Consider the following 27,990-nt stretch of genomic DNA (forward strand, 5'->3'; position numbering starts at 1 on the left):
AGTGTTTAGTCTAAAGTCAAGGATTTTTCAGCTTCTCATGCCCAGCCAACAAGAAGGCTGGAGGGGCACAAGAATTTGGGAGGGGAAACAGCCAGGACAGCTGACCCAAAGTGGCCAAAGGGGTATTGCATACCATGTGATGTCATACCCAGTATATAAACTGGGGGGGAGTTGGCCTGGGCGGAGTGCAGCTCGGGAACTAACTGGGCATCGGTCAGCGAGTGGTGAGCAATTGCATTGTGCATCACTTGTATATTGTAATCCTTTAATTATTACTGTTGTCATTTTATTAGTGTTATCATTATTATTTTCCTCTTTTCTGTTCTATTAAACCATTTTTATCCTTACCCACAAGTTTTACTTCTTTTCCCAATTTTCTCCCCCATCCCACTAAGGGTGGGGGGGAAGTGAGTGAGCATCTGCATCGTGCTTGGTTGCTGGCTGGAGTTAAACCACAACAATTTAGGAGACATTTATTTTTGTGATATGTTGTGATATGACTTGAAGAAAATCTGTTGTTGCAATCATGTATAGAATTCTAAGCCTGAGGACTGTGCACAGGTGTGTGAAGCAGCACATTGCACCACTGGGATGCAAAGGTTAGAGCCCGCAGAAAAGAAAACAAAGGCAAAACATTTTGTGCAAAGGGTTTTTGAGGGGGTGGGTTGGGCGTATGTGTGTGACAGAAATTGTTGCTTAATATTCTCCTGTGAGTTGTGATACTGTGATTAGTTCTTGATGGTTTCATGCTCTCTCCAGAGAGATGCAGTGCAATCCTTTAGCAAGCTGCCTGGCTCAGCCCGAGTGATGCTCAGAGCCAGAGCAGAGCAAGGGGCAGCTAAACGACAGAAACCTGACAAATGGATTAGTTAGTTTAAAATGCGATTTGCTACCCAGCAAGACTTAAAATCATTAACCGTGTGTATGAATACTTAGTGTGAGTCAGAAAGCAACCAGCTAATCTACCACTTGCCTCTTTAGAATGAGAGCCTGAACTGTTCACAGCAGTATTTTAGGAATTTGCTATTATTACCCTGTTCCTCTACCCAGCCAGAGTTTTATTCTCTTGCTTTAATAAAAAATCTGTTTGTTAGCAACATTTGCATGTTGGGAAAAACTGTATCTTTAAGCATCAGAAAGTTTAATGGGCTTAAATTTAAGCTGGTCACAGCACATAGTATCAGTTCAAAAACCCGGTCTTGTGCTGAAATGAAATTTTAGGAGGTAGTTTACTGTCACAAAAAGAGAGATTTTGCAATTATTTTCTTTTTAATTATTTTAATTCCTTATTACATACAGAGTTGTTGTCTTGGTATGATGTGGTGGGACAGGTGCATATAACGTTCCTCCCAAAGCAGTTTCGTGAACATGTCATAATCTGAAATTTTGTGGCATTATTTCTCTTTTGTCTTCCTCCCAGAATTTATACTGAGGACTGAATTGCATTTTCAATGATACCCCTGTAAGTCATCTTGGTAAAACTGAGTTCTTAGGAAATTTACAAACACAGGCTGATTTTTCTTGACATTCCAGTGGAATAGTTACAGGAACTTGTTTCTGCGCAATCACAGTTTTGAAGAGATACCTGATGAGTGTTTGCAGGATGTAACGCAAGATAGAAGGGTTGACATATTGGTGGTACAGAATGTCTAGAAATAAGAAGAGGCATTTCAGCGTGGACTGCGTAATACAACATAGAACCCAAAAAGCTTGTACCTGTCATGGCCAGGAGGAGTCTTGGAAGGCATTGTTTAGCTCTTTTGTTGACTGGAGGAAAAGAACGTTTGAGAATTTTAGCAAGAGAGCTCTCTAAATATTTTGTTTTCACTTTGCTCAAGGGCCAGAACTCTGTATGTGTAAATTTAGAAAACTATGTCAGAGAGGTCAAGAACCCTCGTTACAGACATTAAATAATTCCTGCTGAGAAGTCTTAATTCTAAAAGGTGAATGCTACTTTCTTTGAAATAATCTGATTGGAAGGACATGATAAGATATTTCCTTGATGCACAAAAATATTTATAGATGTGTGAACATATATTTCTCTGGATATAACCTTTCAAATGTAAATTAATATTGCATGCGTGGAAAAAAGTCTTTTTATTAGTGTTTAGCAAGCTTGTAGGAAAAAAGTTCTTCAATAAAGATAGTTCCTCTTCGCTTACAGTAAGAAAAGGAATCATTATTCTTAACAACATGAGTACTTTGTAAACACAAACTATTAAAATAGAAGCACACAGACATCCTTTAAGGACACACTTCAAAAGAAAAGTTTGCCATAACTTTTCTGTTCTGTTCTGTCTTTGTATGAACAGTCATGCAAGTTCAATGTGAACTTGAATGACGAATTCTATCTTCGATTTATGCACAGTTATTTAGTGCAACATTTTGGTTTTTATTTATGTGCTCTTCAGGATAAATCACCATGAAATACCCAAACTTGGAAATTATGGTTAAATTTATTCTTTATTTTTCCAAAAGCTGTAGAGCCAGCACTCTTTCTCTCAACTTAGACCATTCAGTGTATGAGCTAGTACTTTGCAGAGTGTGGATGCTAGGAGTTTTCAGTTAGAGAGTCAGGAGCTTGTTGTAACTAAAGTGAAGGAGATATGTGCCATAGTGAAGAATGGATCATGTAAAAAGCCTAGAGAGCTGTAGTCAGGAAACAGATTTTGAAAATGAATCTTGGATGACAGATTGTTAAAAGAAAGGAAGTTAGAATTCCAGAGTTCACTACACTGTCAGAAAAAACCAAAATATTTATTTGGTCGAAATGGTGGAGGATAAAGGTTGCATGCTTTTAGGAGGGAGTTTCTCAGCTATGATCCCATTCATAATTTCTAACCACAAAAGGGGAATTACTTTCATGGATCCATAACTTCTATTATTTTGAGGTCAAAGCAGAGCTTCTCTCAATGTTGACCCAGAATATCCAAAGTGTATTTTCTATGGATATAAAAGAAGACATCCAAAAATGTGTATATTTAATGTTATCTAGAAAGGATAAGCAATTATTAATTTATTACCAAAGCTACAGTGGATAATATATCACAGAAGTAATATCTGAATCATGGAATACTTCAGGTCAGAAGGAATCATCTGGTTCACTTCCCTGTTCAAAATGGGGCCAACCTCAAGGACAAGATATAATAAATGAGTATATAACTTGACTAACTATTTTTTTTTAATTCTTCCTAATAAACTCTGACACAGAAACCTGAAGGTGATTAAGTCCTGAGAATTAGCTGGTATGGTAGAATAAAGTGGAGAATGATGTATGGTCAGGGAGTTCAGTGATGCTGTTTTTTAGAGGGCAAGAGTCCGTTGTGCTACTCAGTGCTACAAAGACAAAGTAAAAAGAGAGATAGTTCAGTATATTAATATTTAGAGAGCAAAAAATTGATGGTGCTGAGGGTTGGAACAAAAACATAAGCTACCTACAGTCTGAAGGAAGAGAGATATGGTAGGTATACAAAACAAGTAGGTTTGAAACTATTTTTCATATGGATGTGCTTACTGGGGTTGAGACCAAAGCAGCTTTTTTCATATAAAAATGGCAAAGTGTTTTTTCCTAAATGTTTGCTGACAAATTGCCTAAGGGCTTTTTTTGGTCATTTTTGCCACTGCAAAACTGTTCTGTGTTACAAATTATTGGGGAAATACTAATTTCTAGACTAGACATGCACATTAATGGAGTAGGAAATTTAGCCTTTTTTAACTGGCAGCTTCTGTATTTGTCTGTAGTTCCTTAAATGAAGGATGAGGAGAGGTGGGTCATAGTCAAATTGAAAGCCTTTTGTGAACACGTGTGCATGTGTCTGCCTGCCACAGTGATGCATGTGTTGCAAATTAAGCTGCACAGGTAAAAGAACTACTTTGGATTTTGTATTCTGCTTCCCCAAGTAGGTTATCTAACAAACTTGCACAAATGGTATCTAGTTCAACCCCTTCTAGGTAAAAGTGAATCTTGTTTATATGAATATTTCACCTGAGTGTTTGAGCCTACATTCTCAGTGCTGAGAAAAATATTTCCATGATCTCCTTAAAATATGTGCATTTACCAAGGGGATGAGCACTATTTCTGAAATACCTTTTAACTTTTCAGTGTAAATGAAGTTGAATCTATTGCTGAGATAGTGTAAATACTGGACAAATTATTGAACCACTGCTTCACTTCCTCCTTTGGAATACCAGGAAAAAAAAAAAGAAGTGCTATAAAAATGTAACTATTCAACATATACTTTATTAACAGATTACAGCCTATGGTGTTGGTTTGTGTGTATGTGGTTTTTGCATGAGCAAGAGAGGATGGAGGAGTAGATGTTAAATTGAACTACTTGTATGACTGGTTACAATTTGTTGTTTTGAGAACGTCTGGCCAGGAAGTCAGCTACTACTGTTCTAATTTTCCTGAAAGGTTGAATTCAACTATTTGAGCAGGGATGTGTGTAGTGTAACTAGGTGGATTTTATTATTTGTCATTAGACACTCCTCTTCATACCAGAGTACCAGTTTTCATGAGAAGCTGTGATGATACAGTAATCTTTCACTCAAAATATTGTTAAAAAACCCTGCAAAATAAACCAACAGTAATTAAGTGCTAACATTAATTTCTTCCAGAACTTTTTTCAGCTTTTACTGATGTAATTCACATGAATATTGTAATGGTTTATTTGGTGAGCTGCCTTCCATTGTAGAGTCAGTAGCCAAACTGAAGAAAAATAGAGGAAGAGAAACTGTACTCAAAGTCACAAAAAGAGTACAATTTCTTCTTAGGTAGAATTCAAATGACATAACTTTTTTCATCTTTTTATTTTGTTTTCCAGAATGACAAATCCCCAGGGCGTTCCACAAGTCGATCAAGTAACATTTCAAAGGTATGTGAAATCTCTTTCCTTTGTATAGAATTTAAAGAAAACTAAGTTTATCAAATACAATACAGTACTCCATTTAACCATATATGCATATTCTCATGTTTTCTTTATAAGTCAGATTTTAAGGTTTTGCTGCCTAACATTATGGTTGCCATGTAAAATCCATCTTAAAGTATAAATATACAATTAGTTGTTACTGTAACATGCGTAATAATAAGTAAACAACACTTGCAATTTTTTCACCTGCTTTCCACAACTGCTTAATGTCACATTAACACTTTAGCTTAAGATAGAATTACTGCTTGCTGTTTCTCCCCTTGCCCTACACAAATAACAACAGCTGTAATGTGTAAAGCTGTGAATGTTTCATCATTTTGGACTGAATTCTTAATTCCTTTTACAGGCATTTATAGTTGACTGAAGCCATGACTTTATATCTAGATGCTTTTTAGTTTCTAGGAAACAGAGAAGGGAAACTTTAGGAAAAGGCAAAATGTGATTTGTGCTTGGAGTTCTTTGATTGTAATCCCCTTTTTTCTGTATTTTTGGTTCAGATGTGGCTGAAATCTATGCCAAAAAGCCAGGATATACAGGAGGTAAAAGACAAAAAACTCAATAATTGTTTGAATCCCAGCCTAAACATCTGCCATGTATTATGTTTGTATCGAAAGGTTAAATATTTTGCATCCGGTGCAAGCACAGTATCCTTAAACTCCTTCCCCACAATATTATTGTTTGTGGGTACACAATATAAAACTGTTTTCTTCTCAGAGCCATAAAAAAGACCCACCTGTGATTTTGAATTAAAGAAACTATTTATATGTTAGGTTCTGCTCTTTTACGTGAAGAAGGAAAAAAAAATGCAGGGAAAAATGTGTAGAATATATCCAGCCTGCTGTAGGGTATGGCTGAATCTCTTACTGACTTGCTGCCTGTTTTAAAAAAGTATATAGTTATATACTTACAAGTTTGATCACAGTGAATTTTATGTATTACTTTCGCTAAGAGTTTTAAATGCATGCCCATAGTTATAATTACTGTAAATCTATGTTGATTTGATACTACTTTTTCTGCTATTTTTAAGTCACTTGCGTGGGTTACACTGTGACAAAGCATAAATATATTCACTGACATGTGAAACGTGGCTGTGACTAACATCTACTTTGAAGTAATTTCTTCAGGAATCAGTTTAAGTACTTATTAGAAAGGGATACATGTACCTTTTTAAGTAGTGTTAAAAAAGCAAGGTTTACAGGCATGCACTTAATCTTTTTCTGATGTATAGCATCATTCATTCTTTTGTATCAATTTTTCTATGTGACACTACCTGCCAGTGAAGCTTTTCAAATGCTGAAAGACATGTGATTGGAAATCCAGTGTCCACTTTGTTGACTGATTCAAAATGCTTTTTTTGTAAAACAGGAGGGTATATATATGTGTATACATAGAAAAGCGAGCACCTGACTTTTCAAGTTAATATCACATGGCACAAAGTAATAGTAACAAGTATTGCACTTTAGAATAAGATTGGAAGCTTCTAGGTGATGTAAACTACATACCAAAGGCAAGAGTTGAGTTCTGTGCAGTGTCTTGCCTAGAATATAAATTGCACATGGATCTTGTACACATAATAAATGTCAATTGACAGAAAATTAGAAAGTCTTTATCTTAAAAATATAGAGTAATCAAAACATTGTCTTTTACTACTTTCATTTGACTGTATGAATAAGCTAAAAAGGGTCAAATAAAGAGTTACATTTTAATAGTTACTGTGTATTGTGTATGCTACCCTTGGTTGTATATGGAGCTCCTGCCCCAGGGCAGAGTGTACGTTCCCTGATATCACTGGATTTTGTACCACCCTATCTGTGAAATGGAATGCAGCAAAGATTTTGCAAATGCAGCTTCATGTTTCATAATGCTCTTAAGTTGTTTATTCAGAGAGGACACCTGAGGTTTGCAGTGCATGCTTGGGCAATTTTGCATACTAGGTACATTAACTCTGAATTACATGGTGTTACAGATTAAACTGAATTGTTGAACATTGAATGTGTCTTCTCTAGACATAATGAGAAGGAATGGCTTTGGTTTGTTTGTTATTTACCAGGTAGTCGTTAGTATATACCTATTGAATCTATAGATTTTAAAATCAAACAGTCCTGGGCGGGAGGGAGGAGGGCAGAGTCAACACTTCAATTTTACCATTCACTTTTGCTGTCCATCGAGAGTGCAGAAATTTAGCATGTTGCAGAGACTTGTCTTATCTTGCATATAAGTTCCTGGTAAGAATTTCAGTGATAAACTATTTTAGGCAAATGAAAGGACAAAACTTAACATAATTAGATACGATTTCAGTACGAAATTATTTGTAAAGTCTACTGTAATACATGTTACTAAGTAAAAACAGTGGCTGGCCAATATGTTTCTGTGCGTGTACTATTATAAAATTAAGCCAACTGGAATATTTACAAATTATTTTCATTAACTGAAATTATGTAGCTTTACCTGTGAAAGTTTTTGTTTGTTTGGGGTTTTTTATGTGTATAATGGAGTATTTCATCAATATGGCAGGAGTAAGGCAAAATCCTGCACTTTCATTCTGTTAACCTGACTGAGCGCTGAATCAATTACTGTTTTATCCGTAGGCAAGAGTACATGAACAGTGAAAACTAAGTGTAGTAGGGCTATAGCTCCCATTGCCCCTTGTCCCTGTAAGACATGGTGCTTTACCCCTCCTGCCCTTGGCCCTCCTGTGCCATGCCTGCACCATTTTGGTCGGCGGGTAAGAGGGAGAGAGAGCATTTGCTCAAACTAATTTGCTGATCCATCTCTGTGTTCTTTTCCAGCTCATTATGGTGACCTTAAATATCCCATTTGTTGGGGTAACTACTGAATTAATTGCAGGGTTTTGGAAGTAATCTCACATAATTTTGTACTCTCACTCTTCTGTACTCTGCCCAATTCTGTCTGCCTGTTTCCTGGTACTCCTGACTGACAGTCAGCTGTGGCTGTCTTCAGTGAATATCCACCTGGGACATTCGTTCATTCACTTCAGCCTGTACATCAATAAAACTGCCCTGGAACTCCAAGAGCAACTGTTTCAGTTGGTTTTCCAAGCAGAGACAATTAGGAAAATCTATCAGTGTCTGATTTCTGCTGCACTTCTGGTAATAACCTCTATTTTTCCTGTAGAATCAATAAACAAGTCTTCTTGCCTTCTGCCCTGCTAGCATTGGGAATAATAGATCATATTTAGGACTGATCTGTATTTCATATTATCTCATAGTGACAAAGTGGAGCCCTAGTTACTAACTATGGCTTTCAAAACCTTTCTACTCTAATCATATAAATAAAAACATAGAAGTACTGGAAATGTGAGTTATGAACTAGCTTTGCTGTTTTTAAATTATTATTTTTTTTAACCCTTAGAATTTCTCTCCCACCCATTTCCCATGGTGCTGGTAGTAGAGGCGACTTTATTATTCTTTGTAAGATATAGTCTTGTGCAGTGTTCTGGATTTCAGAATTAGAATTATCTTATCTGGGTGTGTTTAAAATCTAGTAAATTAAAAATTTGTTTGTTAAGTATTTGCCACTGCTTAGTTCTGTGCACTGTATATTTTTCTGGTAAACTTGTTATGTGTTCCTAAATATGTGTATAATTTAAGAGGAAAGCTAGTCTGAGAAGGTTCTTGTGGATTCATTTCTTTCTGTTGTGGTTAACCAGTGGAACAAATCTTGTGTTTGAATTACAGTCTGTAGAGGTTGTGCTTATATGTGTTTCTGAGACTGTCTGGTTATGTTAAAATGCTTTCTGGAAGAAATGTTTCTAACACATTGTAATTATCTTTCTGCATGTTAATTATGATTCAAGAGTTCCTTAGAGAAGGATGCTCTCTCAGCAGTAAGATTTGAAAGTCTCTGACGGGAACTTTGGGCTTATTTTTCAGTGCAGAGAAACTCAGGCTTGGAGCAAATTGCCTGATTTTTGTTTTGGCTCAATTGCTTCTCAAAAGCCTGGAGCAGGCGTTAGAACACTTTTTATTTACAAGTCTCTGAAGCATCCGTCTAATAAAACTCCACTGAGTTACATCAGGAAGAAGTGAGGTGATCGTTTCGGAATATTCTGTGTGATAGTACTCATTGGTCTAATTTAGAATAAGAAAAACAACAGAGAAAGGAAAGAAGGAAATAATTGATTTTACTATATGTTTATGCAATTTCTCTACTGATTTCTTATGTCAGGATGGGCTCCTCTTAGTAAGATACAAATGAAAACCAAAAGGCGCCAGCATGTCAAAGTAGTGCCCATTAAAGTTTAAGATCAAAAATTTATTGTTGCCGATTTATTGATTGTTGATTTGAGCTACTCGGTTTGTGATTTTGAAATACATTTCACAGAGTATCAATTTATGTAATATGTAACATAATATTTTATCCTTTTGAATTATAAATTTCCATCTAATCTCTTCCATTAAAATGGAATGTTCTTTCACATAGGCTTTGATATTCCCTAATTTTTCATCCTCTGTCAGTATGAGGTGAATGTATGAAGAGTCCTGTATCACAGTTTGGGTGATTTATACAACTTGAAGCAGAACTCACTATTGCACACTATTCATTTTTTTTAATGGGTAAACCATACCACCATGTCTTTGGCAGTGATACCAACAGAGAATACATAATATTTTCTGTCTGAATTATTGTAAGCAAAAATGAGAGGTTTTATGGTGGAAAAAACATAAAGGAACTTAAATGTTCCTTTTAAAGAAGTTCATCTCATGGACTTCGATAGCCTGAAAGGGGATTGCAGCATCTCCAAGGTACCTGTTACATGACTGAATCGTAAAGACCGATTTTGTGACACCTTGCATTTTTCCACAGGGGACTGCCCTGCTACAAGTTGATCCACATTTGTTATTCTTAGTGTTCTTTGCCAATTTCACACTAATCATAAATGACAATTCTCTTCCAGATTGGTGGGTTGTTTTTTTTCAAGGAACCATGTAGCTCCATCCTTTCCAAGTATAGCTTCTAGATTACTGTAGTGGGCAACTGAGGGAAAACTTAGACCTTCCAAAAAGGAAATGAACCAAGAAAAAAAAAAAGTTCTTGCTCTTGTAAAGTATGAAATGTCAGCCTTCAAAAGTGCCATTACAGTGAATAACACCATGTATACAAAACCGGCATTAAAATATGAGTGTAAATGTTATGTTAGTCATCTAAATGATTCTTCTTGCTCATAAACAGAATCATTAATATCAAAGGTGAAGACTGACCTGACTCTTAACTCTCATCTACTGTAAAAAACAACAACACAAAGTAAGCAAGTTAGTGAAAAGTATTTTGTTCATCAAAACATAAAGCAGAGAATGGCAAAAAGCTAGAACTAGATACAATGGCATAATAACTATTGCTGCACTTTCTTTTCCTTCTTACATGTAACTGTTTGATTTCTTTGTCTAGAGAATACTTTGTGGCTTGTCCATACAATTTATTTACAGTGAGCATAACAAAAGGCATGACTGTAGAATTTACCTAAGTCTACCTGAAATTTGGACTTCTGAATAAAATTGCATTAAACGCATCTCAGTTCCAGGGGACAACCATCAGAAAAGAATACATTTTCAATTTATTCTTGGATACGCTTGACCTGTTTTAAACTCATGTTCTAATGAGAGGGAATACATACAAAAATATGATTGTATTCATACAGTAATATATAAAATTATACAGACTCTGTTTTATTAAATCAGAATTCTTACAACAGTGTATTCTGAGTATACCTAAATGTGCCACATTGACACATCCAGACAAAATTGCATATATGCTTGAAATGTGTTAAGTACCACAACTTTACGTGTTTATACAAGCTTACTTTGTGTATAATGCCTATATATAATTTCCATTTCTGCAAAGACATTGTGTTACCACAGATTTCAGTCCTATCCTATGATATGCAATACCATATGAGAGAAGTAGATTTGATTTGTTTTCAGTAGACATGGTATGCAAGTTATTACATATGCTTATTGTTTAGTTTTCAACAAGAATTATGGTCTATAACATAGCTGCTCCATATGTACTCCTGGAAATTTTTATATGGCATTTATTTTTTCACCATGGCACTCAGAAGCACATTTCAGGTCTTTGTCCTAAAAAGAATTCCATTAAGCAAACTTTATTTCTACAGTGATACAAAATTACTTTTTTCTGCAGTCTGAGGTTTATTGCACTTCAAAAAAAATATGTCTCCTGTTTTTCATAACGGTGCATTGTCAGGGTTTCACTGTCTCTTGGCTTAGTCATTTCAATATTCTTTCTACAGCTCTTTTGCTCTGGCACATTTAGGTTTCTCTCTTCCTTAGGGCTGGAATAAATAGATATCAAATACACACCAGGGTAGAGTTGTTCACATATAATAATGATATCCTCACAGATGGGAATTTATCCAGTCTGTCTCCTGCATAGCCCATCAGACCAAACAAAGAATATGGTGAGTGTGTGCACTCACATACGTATGCAACTTGAGGGAGAATGGCAGGAATGTCACATGATTGAAAGCTTTTTGGTATATAGAAATATTCTGAGGCTTTAAGTCTTGCAGATAGAGGGATATGTGGAAAGATATGCCCTCTTTGGAAGAGATAGTCTAAATGATGTTCTCCGAATACTGATACTGACAACCTTTAGAACTAAAGTACTACAAAATCCAGTAACAAAGAAGATGCATGTTTGTGCTTCACCTTTCCTACAGGCTAAATTTGCATTTATCTCCTTCCAGACAGTCAAAAACTGCTGGTCTCAGGGCTCTGGACCTTTTGTATCGAGACCAGCCCATCCTTTGTTTCAATTGCCTACATCAGTGTATTTTTTTATAAGAACTACAAAACATTTTTCTTAAGAAAGTGATAATGCCTAGAAAGGTGCATTCTTGAAGAGAATCATGAATCAGAAATATTGCATTGCTGCAGTACAAAGACTTTCGCAAACTATAATCCATCTGATAATTCAAAGCTTAGCTAGCAGTGCTTCTATGTCTATAGAAAAAGTGGATTTTTGAGTAGAACCTCTACCTTTAAAATAAAAATTAATATAGATCTGTAAGACAACAGAAAATAAATTAAGAAGCTTATTGAATCTACAAGTCAATGTTGTAATTGCTTTTGTTCATTTCATTTTTTAAATAGTAGGATAGATTTGCCACTTGCAATTTTGCTTTTACTTTGATGGAAAGTGAACCTGCTGCAGTGATTTAGATTTCAAACTATTTTATAACAGGATCATACTGACTTTCAAAGGTGCTGAATGGTATTGTTCAGCAGAATCATAAAGTTATTTCCTCTTCTTCCTTACTTTTCCCTTTATTCCTTCTCTTCAGAGGCAGGTGGAAGGAGGAGGAGGAGGACAGGAGAGAAAGAAAAGGTTTGGGGAAGAAATGTGCAAGGAATAATTTAAAAAAAAAAATCTGTGAAAGAAAATGTAACAGAAATTGAGATACCAATTAATTTAACGGTTGTTGTAAAACCATCAATCAGAGTATAACAACTTTGAAATCTGAGCACAAAGCAGGAACTCCATCATAAAGAACCAAGAAAAGAAAAAACCCAAACCAAAACCAAGAACCTCCCCTCTCTCAAACCCATGTGCATAAGTTTCAAATGCCATCAAGACACACTTTGTAAGATACACCTGGCTTGGGTAATTTCCACCATGTTTTTGATCTTTTTAGATCTGAGGAATTATCCAAATAAAAGTGTATAAAGATGGATGGTTTCCACAAAAAGTCGCATTGTTTACAAAGCAGAAATTTTTAGGTGAAAATACACAGACTGTATCTCCTGCTGAGCTTATTGCCATGCAAACTGCTCTAATCTTCTAAGGTATCCATTCCCTGGTGTGCCATTATTTTAACAGGATAGAGTTTCAGCTTTTTAAGTGTATTGGCTGGTGGGATCTGGAGGATTCTGTGATGTATCACTGCTATAAAGCATACTTAGTAGGAGAATAAAAGCATTAGTCATATTTGCTGTCTGCCCTGTCATCCCTCAATTTTCTGCAACCTTCTACTTAAGCATTGTTGTAAGCTGAGCAGCTTTGGGAAATGCCTCTGGCCTTCCTTATTCAGAACAGAGGCATTAGAGGATTCACTAGCCTTTCTGGTGATATCTGTGAGGCCATTTTATATCAGCTGTCCATTACATCTGGTTTGTTATTTTAAAGCTTAACTCCATTCCTATATGAATGCTTTGCACTTGTGGAAGGTGTTTTCACTCAGCTTTTCTGTTAGGTCAAAGCAGAGCCCTTCTCTCCTGTTAAGAAGAGCACAACTTGACTCATGTTCTTGGACTAGTTTCAACATGCAGTGTTAAACAATAGATCATCAGTGAGGACTCTCATTTTTTGTTGTTATGTGGAAAATTCTATCAGATCCTGAACACCAAAGTAAAGGCAATTGTGATTTGAAATTCTTATTTATTTCATCGGTTGAACTTCATTCTGTCCCCCATTTGTCTTTGGTGCAGTCTTTTAACACGGACTGTGTGATATTGAACTCCCCTTGCGTCAGATAAATAATTATCATCTCACTTGTCCTGAAGACTCCTTATTTACTAGTATTCTGTTTGGAAAGCATACTGTCAAATCCTGTTGAAGATACCAAAAATAATTATGGATAAGTGCTCTGTCATGTCTGTTAATTGAATTGCATATCCTTGACAAGAAAGTTCATCTAAACTGGCCAAGATAGCAGAAGGTGGTGATTGGGGAATCTCTCTCTACTAACAACGTTTTTGAAATGCCAAATCTAATCAGCTGGAGTTGGCATTATCCCTCAAACATCTTCCTTGTGTTGATGGCATAGAGAAATGAGCTGCCTTGCTTATTGTCAGACAACTTTATTTTGAATTACCACATTTAATTATGCTGCTGATATAATTTGCTATGATAAAATTAGTACAGTGCTTGTTTAGTTTTCCCATTCCAGTGAGCTGTACAATATAGCTGTCTGAAGTAGACATTTGTTCAAGGAATATTATTTTTAAAAAAATTCATTATTCTGCCTGCCAAGTGGAATTGGAGTCCGCAGCATCAATCTGATCCCTCTATTCAATAAATACAGTATCTCAAAATATTCAATGTGCTAAATAGCAATGTAGCAATGGGATAGCAATTATAGCAATAATTGTGTGCTTGAGAGTGTTTCCAACATCTGTTGCATATACATTCCCATAAGAGCTGGACTGATATGATGTGAGCAGAATATATTCAAATGATCATGTTTTGGTTTGTCAGATATGCCTTTAAAATAAACTCAATGCACTTAAAAGATCTTTTTGCTAAAATTAGCAGTAAAAATTATTAAAAATAAAAGAAAGCTTATATTAAGAGCAGGGCTGATGGACTTATTCAATGCTGTGTTTTGTGGCAGCATAGTATTGCAGAGACTCCGAGTAGCACCAAAAACAAATGTGGAACTTGTGCAGGGCAGCGCTTGGTTGGGTTCATCAGCCTGCTCTGCCACTCAACGGAAGCAAAATGCTGTACTGATACAACTATATCCCTTCTAGGATCTAACCTGGAACTTCCATATGGCTGGATGCTGTGCTCTGTAAATACACCAACTGACTAAATGCTACTTTAGGTGTCTTTACTGTGAGGCTGGATTTAAAAGAACATACTTCTTTTAAAATGAGTTTGGGATGCATAGCTTGTAGAGGAGATGGCTAAGAGGGAGTATTACTGAAAGAAATGAGGTAAGCCCAGAGGCAGTGTTGGCAGCAGCAAACGGATGCAATTTATGCTGTCAGAACATGGGTAGGGTGAAAAAGCAAAGGAGTTTGGAGGTAAAGGTCTGGAATAAGCTTCCAGCTGAGTTGGAATTTACAAGGTTTTAAAACCAGCATGACTAGAAGTGAATGATTATATTCATGACATGTGGTAGCAGGGACAGAACTGACATTAACAGGTCTTTCCACTCCTATTTAATTTACAGAGATATGACTGGAATTATTTACAAAATAAGACCCTTCAGTACCCGTGAGGTCCATAATTAATCATCAGATAATGAATATCAGAAACACTAACTTTCTTCATTTTAGAAATCACTCCATCAGTTCATTATCATTTCCCCAACATTGGACACTTAAGATTCAGCTGGACAGGGTGCTGGGCCATCTTATCTAGACTGTACTTTTGCCCAGAAAGGTTGGACCAGACGATCCTTGAGGCCTCTTCCAACCTGGTATTTTATGATTCTATGATTTACCATTAAAAGCTATTTCAAAGTAGATAAAACCCAAAATTTGTATTTAAAAGTTGTAGAAACTTATTGAATGAGACTTGCTGACAGGTAAGAATCTGAATTATCTTGTGCATAACTTGGCATGTTGGAATTTTCTTGCTTTTTTTCAAAGACTTAAGTGATGCATAGGCTTTTTGCCTGCCCAGATATCAGGTTTGCTCCAATAGGGATTAGACAAACAAGCAAGAAGTGTTCTTTTTTTTTTTAGAATTTGATGTAAATTATTTTAGAAGGAAATAAACCTTCCTCTGAGTTATGTGCAACTAAACATAACATCATTATGCCAGTGCAGGGGAACTAGAAAGTAAATTTGACTGAGCAGGGCTGAAACAGTCCAGACCTCTACAGCTGAGAGTGAAATGTAAGATTTAAGCAATCAAACTGGTAATGTAATTTTTATCTTAAAATAATCAGGTTTCCACCTGTCTCCAGTCCCAAATAATAAGTGTAAAAGCTTTTCAAGGAATTTGTTTTCATTTTTGGCTTGATTCCTGTCCTCTTAAGAACTGTCTAGCTGACTTCCTGCTTTAATAGCTGCTGAAAGTTTCTTGAACTTGTGCAGACCTACTGTAAGGTTACTGGGTCAGTTTAGCCATTCTCCTTATCCCTTCGAAGAGTAATGCTTGTGGCAAGGTGATATAAAACTTGCATTTACAGCATGCGGGTGACCTGACCGCCGCTTAAGGTCAAGCCGAATCCCTGTAGTACACAGATCCTGAAAGAAGCAATGTAACAGTCCTGCAGCTGTGAGGGAAAAAAAGAAATGGAAGCTAGTCACGAGGGGCAAATTCAGAAGTCCATGCTCGACTCTAGGGCTGGATTTACTTCAGCAGTCCACCTGGGGTTTAGTCTGGAGGGATGTTTTTTTCACACAGCAGCAGAACGTAGCCCAACAACATGGCTCTGGTGCTGATGTGTACATCTTTCCTCATTAAGTAGCTTAAGGTATGCCTAATTGCTTAAAACTAATCGCAGAGGTTGAGGTGGAAAAAGATTACATACCCAACTGTACCTATGCCATCTGTTTCTAATATGTATGTAACAACAATTCATATTCCTTCACAGTACGTGTAATTGAAATGTTGCTTTTGTAGAAAAAGAGATATGAAATACAATTTCTCTCACTGATACTTGTCCTTTTTTCCAGCATTAGACTGTATGTAGACACACTAAAGTTCCTCCTCTGCCTGGTGGACCCAGCCACTGAAAAACCATTTGAACATAAGGGTTGTGCCCAAATGCTTTATCAGTTTAATTTCTCATGTTGGCTTAGTTTTCATACCTCTGAGTTTCATTTTGTGGAACTAGTAGTAAAGAATTAGTAATACTTTTGCTGTTGTGGTATTAATCAAGAGGTTAAAAGGGTTCCTTGAATTCCTAAAGCTAGAAGATTATTTTCTTGCAAAAGCACTGTTCTTAAGTCTCGGCTGGTATCCCATTAAAAGCAAAAATGCACATAGTGGTGACTGATGTTTCCAAAAGATCTATGCATGAAATATAATGGATATTAAGAACCTTAGATAAAAGTGAAGTGTCAGCAGGTACTTGCTGTATTTATTTATTTTTGTTTGTACTATTAATTTTCAAACTGACACCACAAAAATGTCTGTGAAAGGTGAGCTAGAAATAATTTTAATTATGGACTCTACGTGTGACTGAATTTGATTTGCTAGTACAAAAGCTTGGGATGACAGCCTTTACATCTTTGTGTTATTTGTACTTTGTATTCTTGCTTAATAGTCATTCTTCCCTTGCATCTGGTGCTCTTAGGCTTATAGTATTTTGTCTCCATTTGGTAGTAGTGCTCACAATGGGGTAGGGCTGCATACTAAAAGCTAATGCCCTTATCAGCTAAGGGAAGGTCATAGCCTTAAGAATGATTTGTATTGAACCCTCTTCCCACAGTACTGTACCTTGTGAGTGATCCTGAAGAATCACAAAGCCTTGGATTTAAATTTGCATTCCATACAGCTATGCTGCCAGTAGACTGTGAGGCAGATTGAAATGGTTTGCTGTTAACACCATCAAAATATGTTTTCAGTGGAAGTATTGAGCAACTGAGTCTGCAATTTGTAGCAACAACCTTATGAGCAAAATGTCACATACTAAACATGTTTTATATCTCTCCTGCTGTTTGAGAATGTGATCAGCTCTGTAGAGATGCAGCCTGCACTTTGGTCTTCTCAGGTTCATCAGTTTAACATTTTTCAGCTCTTCTACAAGATCTGATTGCCTTGAAAACCTTTTAAAACATACTCTAATTTTCTCGCTGTTCTGTCAGTCTACTCAGCATAGGTTAACTTTGTGCTCTTTATCACTCAGCATAATGTAAATGCACTTCACTCCATTTTGAAAGGAATCATCACGGTTGTTTGAATGCATGAAATAAAACCAACATCCTTTCCCATCAGACATTTGCAGTAGATCAAAACCAAATGAAAATTAAAGTGTTAAAAGATGCTTCCTCAAACAGTGACAAAAAGTAGTCATGAGCGAATGAGAGCTGAAATACTTCAGTCATATTTAGTTCCACAAATAGGTTTTGCTTTTGGTCAGGCTTCCTGTATTTTGTGAGCTTGCATATGCTCAACAGTGCGCTATGAACAGCAGCAACAGTTACTTTAATTTTGTAATCATGTGGCAACGCAGTAAAATATCTGCAATGTATTTCATGGACAAAGATTCCAAACTGTCTAACTTATTTCAACAGGCAAGCAGTCCTACAACAGGAACAGCTCCCAGGAGTCAGTCACGGCTGTCTGTCTGCCCTTCCACTCAGGACATTTGTAGGTATGTGCTGAGAAAAATATACCATAATCTGGCTGATGCTTGTTGTTTTTATTAAATAATATGTAGCTCTTGCTTATGCTTAACACTATTCATAATTTACATAGACTTCAGTTTTCTTTTGATCTCTCTTTGTTTTGGTTCTGTTTTTGCTTTTCAGTCTCATGTTTTTCTATTAAAATTCATGTTCTCATTTTCATCCTTTTTTTTTGTGATTTCTCTCTTTCCACCCACCCTTACCATTTCCATACCTTTCCTTTGCTTACTGCTTTGTCTAGATCTACCACCTTGCATGATTTATCAGAAGATGAGCTTGAACATGCAACCCCTGTCATGGTGCTGGCCCCTTCTAATAGGGAGTCTGGTAAGAAACAAGTAAAACGAAGGTTTAGGCGGAAAAGAGAGCCTGGAGACTATGGTGAGCATACAGAAAAGCAAGGAAAGGGGAAAGACTGTAAATTGCATCCTAAGCCTGCGAGATCCAGCTGGAATGCATCTGATTCATCATCATCTTCAGATGAGAGTCAGTGGGCTCAGGCTAGGAGGAGAGCAAGAGAAAAGGCCAGAATGCCCAGGAGAGGGAGAAGGAACAATAGATCATGCAGTAACCAGGATGAGTCCTCTAACAATAATGCTGTTGAACTTGTCACCTTGGGGACAATGGGCAAAAAGAACCAAGAGGTATCTGACCCTGAGAATCCTGCTTTAAATCACCGCCGAAGAAGGGTTCCAAGGCTTAAGGAATCACAGTCTTCAGCGTCATCTCAGGAAGCAAGGATTTCCTCAAGAAAATGTGGGAAAAGTAAAGGGAAAAACTACTACAGAGATCAGCGGCCTGTGTCTTTCCTTAGACACGATAAAGTTTCGAAGGACTCCTTTGCAGAGGCAGGCTCTGGCAGTGATGCTCTGGCAGTCCCAGATAACGGAGGACCTGCTGGGGCAGGGTCCGGTGTGACTGATGCTGTTCAGAAGCCTCCAGTGTTGTATGATGACTGGTCTGATGATTTAGAAGTATGCAGGTTAGTCCCTAATAAGAAAGATTTAACGTTCTTAAGAGGAATTTCTCACCGCCATGGGCTGAGTGCCCTTCTCTTGACTGCTTTCTGTCACTGTTTCTCAGTAATAAACTGCTAGGCTGGCCATAAGAAATAACAAAATCCTTTGCTACAGACAAGTTAGTGTGTCTCAATCTGAAGACATACTTCTCTTATTTAAAAACAGTAATCCTACAAGGAAACAAAATGTTTTGCTTTGCTCCATTTTTCCTCATGAAGACGGAAACACTGTGTCCTCTGGCAGAGTATTACTGTGTTTTAAATTTCCAGCCAGAGGCAGAGAATGAGGCAGAGTGCCAGATAGCTCAATACAATGGGATATGGAGTTTTTCCTCCCTAGGTCATCAGTTCAAATCCAGCTTTGGTCCCTCTTTGTCATTTTTCATTGACTTACATGAAATAAATTTATGGTCTTGATTTGGTGTCCTCTAGAGCTGCCATTAGCACAGCAATCTGATGGACAGTGCCTGCAAAACACCCTCTCCAGTCAGGTGTAAGTTGTACGGGACTTTGCGCTGCTGAACAACTCTACACTGTCAGCATGTAGGGCTGTTAGTTTGGTACCCATCACAAGGATCGGAACAATACAAAGGATGATTGGGCAGCATAAGCATTAAAGTAAGCTTTGGGAAAGAAAAAGCAATACCACTGGTTCTCTCTAGTTCTGAAGTTCAGGCTTCTGACAGTCTGATACCCTTGGTGTAAAGCACACAATCAGAAGGTGAGCATTTTCCCTTGGAAGTTAGAGCAAGCTGGCCACTTCTGAGCTGAAATCCAAATTTGGAGTAGATATCTGGGTGGACTTGAGTTACTTAATTTAGTGGTAAATGAAAATGCACCATCCCGTAAGTTTAACAGAACTGAAACAAGTATTTCTTTTTTTTTTTTTTTTCCTCCCCAAACTTGTGAGCCAGCATTGACTGTCATCTACAATGTGTAAATGAGGATCAGGCTTAGTTTCTTGATATGGTAACCCAAAACTTCTCACTTTTCTTTGCTGGGAAGAAATTTGCATGGAAATGTAAACACAGTCAGAATGAGGAAGTTCAGGATGCCACGTATGCAGTTTCACAGTATACTTCAACCTAGTAACACTCTACAAAGATCCTAGTTTTAAAAAGAAAAAAGATGACCTGCAGACATTGTGCTTTTTCACAGCAGGAGATAAAAGTCATTACTAATACAGCTAGTGCTATGCATTCTTTGTTACACTTACCAAGCAAGAATGGACATTTCAGTCGTCCGACCATTGTCTGTCACGATAATTTAAGATTCCTCAGGGTAAAGTCCAGCTGTGTGTGTACATCAGCTTGTATATCAGGACCACACCACTGGCTTGGGACCTCCACACCTTACAGAAATGCAAAGAAACAGCAGCAGTGGTAACCGTGTTACACATTACTGAAGCACTTGAAGTATGTCTGCATGGTATGATGCAGAGATGTGCACAGATAAATACTTCAGACTTCAGAGTTGTCTTAAATTTCTGAACCACCAAACCTGCATGTATTGAAGATCCAGTGTAGTAGGCAAAGTACATATATAATAGGGCCATTTAATAATTATTAAGAATATGAGCTACACAAAACCTGAAATAAATTATTTCAGCATGGCTTTTTATATGGGCTTAACTATACTGTGTTAAAAAAAAAGAGAAATTGAAGTTTTGTAGTTGTCTCATGTAGATTAATCCAAACTATTGCTTAAATCCCCAACCTTAGACTTTCCTTTCAGATGGAAAGTGGACTCCAGTCTTTTATCTATCTTCTTGACCCATTCAATTGCATTATAATTATTCAGGCACTTTTTGTAAGACTTGGAGCTTGGTTCAAGGGTGGACTTTTTGGATGTGCATGCGAACTTTTCAGCTAGGCTCTTGTTCAGTAGAGGAAGGTTGAAAACTTTTGATAAGTATGTGTGCCTAGGCTCATTATCAGTGGAGAGGCTCTTTGAACAACCAGAGTTAAACTCAACACAGTTGATAACTTGCCCTGTCATACAAAATTTGTCAGAGAGTCATAATTGCATTTTAATTCATGTCAGGGATAATGCTATTTTTTTTTGTTGTTCTCATTACTAGGTGTATCATAGTGATGATAGTACATCTAGGAAAATCATCACAAAATCAAAAGCTTGTTAATTTTTCATAGCTGGTAAGTTGTCTTAATCAGTTTGCAGACAGCTGAAGAAAAAGACAGACATGTTTATGCTACCAATTCAGTACAGACTGCAGTTTCTGTTTTTCAGGCAGGTCCATGCACTTAATTGGCTCATGATCTGTGGTATGGTTTTTTTCAGGTTCTCAATCTTGCATCTGAAACAAAAAAAGAATTACATTTAAATGCAGATGTGCATACATACAGTAACCATGTTTCTGCATGAGAAATAGAAAAAGGATTTTTTTTTTGGTGATGTTTATTCTAAGACTGGAATTAACATAGCTGGTTGTGATGTGGAAAATTTGTTTTCTTGAGGTGTTTCTTCAAGCTTTTCATTGTAAGTATTCATATCTTCTAGTTGATGTGACAAAACTGGCCGAGAGGAATGGCTCTCACCTAGATGGGATTGTGTGGAAATAGCAGAGGAACAGGGATCTTAAACATCTCCTGGTGCCACTTATTTTGTCTTTAAGTGTTTGGGTAGGCAATTTTTTTCCTTCCTCATGAATTACTGGCAGTGGAATGCATTTATATACACACATAAGGCAGTTTCCTCAATGTGCATTTGGCTGCATGAGCGGGAATGTGACAGCACGCACCCAATTCTAGCATAAGCACGTTAGGTAAAGTATAGTACAATGGTGCAATATATATTTCAACTAGTCTAATGTAGGCCTCTTGGTCAATTTAACTGAGACATTTCCCCTTCTAGTGTCACTGTTCCTTTGTTTCCAAAATGATGAAACAATGGCATGGCATTGATGGTGATCATTACAATCTCTTCCCTGAACATACTCCTTTCTTCTGGAGTCCATTAGAAGGCAAGGTTTCTGTTTCTGGTATTAGGGACAATTACATAAGTTCTGACCATGCTGAGTTGCTTTGGCACCTGATTTCTTTTTTTTTTTTTTTTTTTTTTTTTTTTTTTTGAGATACACAGGATAGGCTTTCTAAATCATACAGTTGGATCCCCCTTTTTCTAAGTTGCCCTGTGCCTGAGATTTTCTTTGTATGTACTTTATTCTGGAATTTGCCATGTGGCTTGAGGCATAGTCTCAGAAATAGCTTTCTTTGGTCTTCATGAGGGTAGTCTCCCTGAAGGGAAAAGCTATGTGTGGGACATGATTAAGTGAGTGGATTTTGAGGATTTATTCCAATGGATTTTCACATGGGAATTACTAAGGAAAGAAAATTAGTTAGTTGATATTACCACTAGTGTATCATAAGTGCTTTGTGTATTGACTCTGAATTAATCTTATGGTATTTTTATTATTTATGACGGGAGAATTGAAAGATTTTCTGTTTGAGTAGTTATGCTTTTGGTGTAAAATCTTTTTGTAGTACTGATGCAGTCATTTCAGCAATAACACTGAGCTGTAATTAGCTGAAAGAAACCACACACACTTAAATAAGGTGGAGTTTCTCACTATGAAAAACATGCTTATCAGAAGTAGAATTTTTGTTTTGTTGAACTCCATGAATGACTGTGTATGCAGTCAGGTAATGGCAGACCCTCATTTGAGGAGTAAATAGAAGAGCAGGGCATGCCAGAAGACTGGTAGGAACAGGGAGAAGTAGTAAGGGAGACGATGAAGATGATTCGTGAAATCTGCAGAATCTACTTCAAGGATTATTTTTTAGAATCAGCTTTAAAAAGCTAGTGTATTAATTAAAAGGCCATTATAAATTTAGGAAAAGACTAATATGGGTATTTCTATGTGTTAACACAATCATAGATAGGAGGAAATAGTGTGCATTGCACTTGACAAGAGGTAATATGAATATGTAGTTTCTCTCTGTGAAATCAAGTGTTGTAACAGGGTTTTCTCTCCATAGTACTATTTAGTAGGACCTGCAAAAGTAGTATCTTGCATGAAAATACTTACATCCTGAAATATTCATGTAGTAGACTGCTGACAAAATCAGCAGACAGAAAGCCTCTTGGGAGGAAACAAGTCCTCATAGACTTGAGGAAAAAAGATAAACATGAACAGAAGATAGATATATAGGCTTAAATACTACCATTGAAATTTAACACTAATTTTAAATATTTATACTGAAACCATGAAGTTGGATCCAGTAAATAATTTAAACTGTAGTGCAGAATACTTAGACTTGAAATACCCTCCAGAGCCCCCTAAAATCACCAAAAACTGGAGGATGCTGAACTGCCAGACTGTAGTGTTTGGCTGAAGAGTGTCCTTAACCTGTGTCTTCCTGGGATGTTAGTGCCTTCTTTGGGGTCTCAAGATGATACATTCCTTCATTAGGAGCCAAATCTCTGAGTCTTGTCCTGCATGTTGGCTGCTCACCCCTTCCTTTTAAAGAACTGTGACTGCTGCTTGCTTTCCTGTTCAAAGCCTTCTTTTTGCAAAATGACTTTCTGATAGGAATCTCCTGCTTTTTGAGGAATCTCCTCCTTTATATGACGGTCTAGTGGTTCATCAGTCTTTGAAGCACTATGAAATCCTGGTTAATTCTATTCTCTGCCTGATGGTTCAAAGCCCCATCTGTCACCTCTTTAGCCATCTGGTTATGCAGTCTCGTTTGGAAGCTCTCCATGATTCAGAAGGATGCAAGGAGAACCAAAACAGGGCAAGCATGTCTTTGTTGTGGTTAGGGTCACTTAACTGGGGGACAACTGAGTCCTGGTTTTTGCTTCTTCCTCTCAAAACCTATGTCACAGTTTAACCCCAGCCAGCAACTAAGCACCACGCAGCTGCTCACTCACTTCCCCCCTGCCCCAGTGGGAAGGGGGAGAGAATTGGAAAAAAAAAAAGTAAAACTCGTGGGTTGAGATAAGAACAGTTTAATGGAACAGAAAGGAAGAAACTAATAATGATAATGTTAACACTAATAAAATGACAATAGTAATAATTAAAGGATTGCAATATACAAGTGATGCACAATGCAATTGCTCACCACTCACTGACTGATGCCCAGTTAGTTCCCGAGCTGCACTCTGCCCAGGCCAATTCCCCCCAGTTTATATACTGGGTATGACATCACATGGTATGCAATACCCCTTTGGCCACTTTGGGTCAGCTGTCCTGGCTGTTTCCCGTCCCAAATTCTTGTGCCCCTCCAGCCTTCTTGTTGGCTGGGCATGAGAAGCTGAAAAATCCTTGACTTTAGACTAAACATTACTTAGCAACAACTAAAACATCAGTGTGTTATCAACATTCTTCTCATACTGAACCCAAAACATAGCACCATACCAGCTACTAGGAAGACAATTAACTCTATCCCAGCTGGAACCAGGACAACCTACTATTTTTTTAATGCAAATAGGTGAAATGGCACCACTTCCTGCTAGAAAGTTTGGGTGAGAGGACACCCGTGGTTTTAAGGGTCCCATTATTAAATACTTAAAGCTTGCATATGTTCTGTAGGGAGTTTAGTTACTTAACGCTTTGACTTTCACTAGGCAGGTGGGAGGAAATCTAAATCCTTTTTTAAGATGCAGTCCCTAGTTCTTTGAACTATGTTCAGTGCAGTAAATCTTGTCTGATACATATCTTGCGTTGCACTGACAGTGCATCTGAGGCAGGAATTACTTGTAACTGTTTAGATGGTTAGATATCCTATTTATCACCTATATAGAAGATTAATAGAAGCACAAGAAATGTTGACAAAATAAGAGATTTAGTGTGCTCTTGCTAATGTTACTTGCTCTTGGGTCTCTTACAAATTCTGATCACGTTTGCAGAAATCAAGAGAAAGCTTTACCTAGACCATTATGAAATTCCACCGGTGTCGTGCAACAATTTGAAAATGTTTTTTCCTCTAGTCAGGCAAAGACAGCTGACTATAGCATAACGGAAGGGCAGGAGTGACAGAAAAGAGGTATACAAATTGATTACATTCGGTATGGAGAATTAATGTGCTTCATTCACACTGTGTTTAAACAGAGAGGAGGACCAATTTGTCATTTAGATTACTTTATGATTTAACAGTGGAAAGAATGGAAATGAGATTAAAAAAAAAAAGCCTGCAAAATGAAAACAAGGGAAACATGGCATGCTGTAGCCTACTGCAGGGTGAACATAGTTAGTGAATTTAACTTTTATTTTTCCAAGTGATAAATTATGCAGGAGCAGAGTTTGATATTTTTTTGGTTTCTGTTTATGAATGAGTTAATTATTTGCTGTGCATTGTTCATAAGTTGTTTGCTTTAGCTTTAGGTTCTAACTATCTAAAAGTACTGCAAGCACTTTATGAATTGGCAGAAAGAGAAAATGACCTTTTTTGGACAGGAGAACAGTTTTCTTAAGATTATCAGACAGTGACAAGAGAAATTTTTTGCATCCTTTTGAAAACCTGTGTAATTGGTTCCTTTTGGTCCAATTAAGATAACCTAGGAGCTCATGGTATTTCATGCTGGCAGCTAATAATCCTCACAGCCAAAAATCAAAACCAGGGATTCACTTGGTCCAACATTTTCCAGCTATGCTGTTTCTCCCTAAGATCCCTTTAGTAATAGTGAGATATAGCACTGAGATGTATCCACCGAACAGGGTAAGAATTTATCCTTGCATAATCATTATGAGTTCAGGTATGCTTTCCAGTGAAGGGCAAGATTTTAACTGCCTTTTCAATCATTTCTCACCAAAACCAATGTTTTTGGAATACGCATTATCTTCCTTGAGCGTGTTTATGTGGAGAAGATACTTCCCCCTTTTATTAGGGAGATCTGTTAAAAGTTCAAAAGCATTTCTGTTCTACTGGTATACTTCCATCTGCAGGAAAATGACAGTATGGGTATTGGGCATCTGCATTAGTTTAGTTCACAGTGCATAGAAATTGCATCACAGTGGTGGTAAATATGTCACAGTGACAAGGCAGTAGCTCCTCCTAATTTTGTCAGTGAAGGGGCCTCCATTAGTGCTTTAGTTCACATAAGGACCCTGTTTTTGAAGCACATCTGATCACCTTTACTTTTACCATAGTCTAGACTGTGCTGAGGATTGGTCTCAGGGTTCTCCAACTGTATTCCCTTTGAGTGAAAGTAAACTGCAAGATGTATTCCTGATCCAACCTCAGATCAGTGTCAAATCAAAGCACACCCCACCAAGATGTGCCTGATGTAGACACCAGGTTTTTAGCACTAGCTGGTTTTTTTTCCAACGGATTTGCTACACTTTCACTGCAGTGCTTGTTACCATAGACATAGCTATATAGCACCCGGGAATATTAAAGAACAATACAGTTTTTAAATAATTACGTCACTTATAGCCCTTAAACATTATCATACATCATAATCAGTATGCCCATGCCCCCATATACACTTGATTTTTTGAAAGCCTCAGAGGCATTCCCCTAGATTGTACATTTGTTAATAACAGTAAAATTTGACCTGATATATTTTTAAGGCAGTCTGTAAAAGCTATCTGCACTGTTACTGTAGCTAAACCCTTTGTCTATATGTAATGGCCAAAAATTCTTCAAAATTTTCTTAAGTACTGAGATGCAGTGCCAATCTCAAATATGGGATCCACTGAAGGAGTTCTGTTGGTGCAGAATTACTGCAAACTGTTTTCTGCCAGTGCTGCTCCTAATGACAAGGCTCTTATGTGGCTTGAAGCACAAGCAGGGACGTGCTGATTCATTCTTATCCTTAATCACCTTCCTTTGACAATAGTCATCTAGGGAAATCAGCCGTACAGATACTGTCACAGAGGAGTGCTTGCCAACCAGGTGGGGGTAGAGCACTACATTTCACAGTACGCACAAGGCTCCCGCAGAATAAGTGCATTTTCTACTTCACTACAGCAGCATAGAGATTGGCCCATTTTCTTAATTACTGAAGAGTAAAGTGGATTAGTGAAAGACAGGTTAGGATAACTGGTGTTTTTCGAAGAGGGTAGAGATTAGCAGCTATTCTCTTTAATAAGAGTAAAATTGTTACCTTGCATGTGAAGGAAAAGCTACAAATCTGTTGGAATCTACCTGTGTCTCTTGCAATAAGCAGCTCAGATGGTGACTAACCATCTAGATTGTAAATTTGGTTGCTACGATTTTGCCAAATCAAACCACTGTTGGGGTAACCTGAAAATTATCCCTGTGAACTCCTTGCTTCATACTGATTTTAGTTGACCTTTAAACTGAGATTATGTAAGAAACATTCGTCTGTCTGGAAAAAAAAAAAGTCTTAATTTGATGAGAAGTGAAGGACAGTCATCCAGGATAGCTTTTGCTATTTTTCTGAAAATCAGCCTAAGTGCAATTAACATATATTAATGTCTACAAGGTGTAGGCATCTTGTTTCATACTTCCCTTTCTGCCTTCTAACTTTTGCAATGAACAGGACTGGGGAAAACAAGGGAAATTTCCATCAAAAATTTCTTTTGTATATATATGTATGGTGTCAATATGCCCTTCAGTGAAGGAGATGGTATACTTCAAACTACTGACATTTTACTTACTCATTTTGCATAGTCATTATTGTATGAAGTTTAATACGTCACATACAATTTCTCAATCAAGCATTGCATTATGTGTGAGTTTTTCAGCATCATTTGAATGTCTTAAATTCAGTTAATATTTTGAACAAAAAGAAATACTGAAAAATAATTCTAAAATGTTCTCAGTAAACTTCTTTAACTTTTCATTTTTACATACATTGCTCTCTAAAAATTTTCTAAATTGAACTATTCTGTTTCTGTTTGAGAATTGTTTTTTGTGTGAGGAACATACAAGAAATCTGCAACAGTTTTTATATGAATTATGCAAAATTTTTCACAAAGACTAATTATGGTTTTAGATCAGCATTTTTTAATTTTCCTGAAAAATATTTTTTCTTTTTTCTAATTCAT

General features: G+C 37.0%; 1 protein-coding gene across 1 annotated transcript in view; it reads left to right on the top strand.

The window, feature by feature from the left end:
- The window catches only part of MARCHF1 (membrane associated ring-CH-type finger 1), a 100,628-nt gene that overhangs the window by 46,354 nt on the left and 26,284 nt on the right, over positions 1-27,990 (top strand). Inside the window, exons 2-4 of the mRNA XM_075031883.1 lie at positions 4,824-4,874; positions 17,885-17,964; positions 18,240-18,980. Coding sequence (XP_074887984.1) covers positions 4,824-4,874; positions 17,885-17,964; positions 18,240-18,980 — 872 coding nt within the window. The remainder of the gene's footprint in view (positions 1-4,823; positions 4,875-17,884; positions 17,965-18,239; positions 18,981-27,990) is intronic.

This window comes from Buteo buteo, chromosome 1 (genome assembly GCF_964188355.1).
Source record: "Buteo buteo chromosome 1, bButBut1.hap1.1, whole genome shotgun sequence".
Taxonomy (NCBI): Eukaryota; Metazoa; Chordata; class Aves; order Accipitriformes; family Accipitridae; genus Buteo; species Buteo buteo.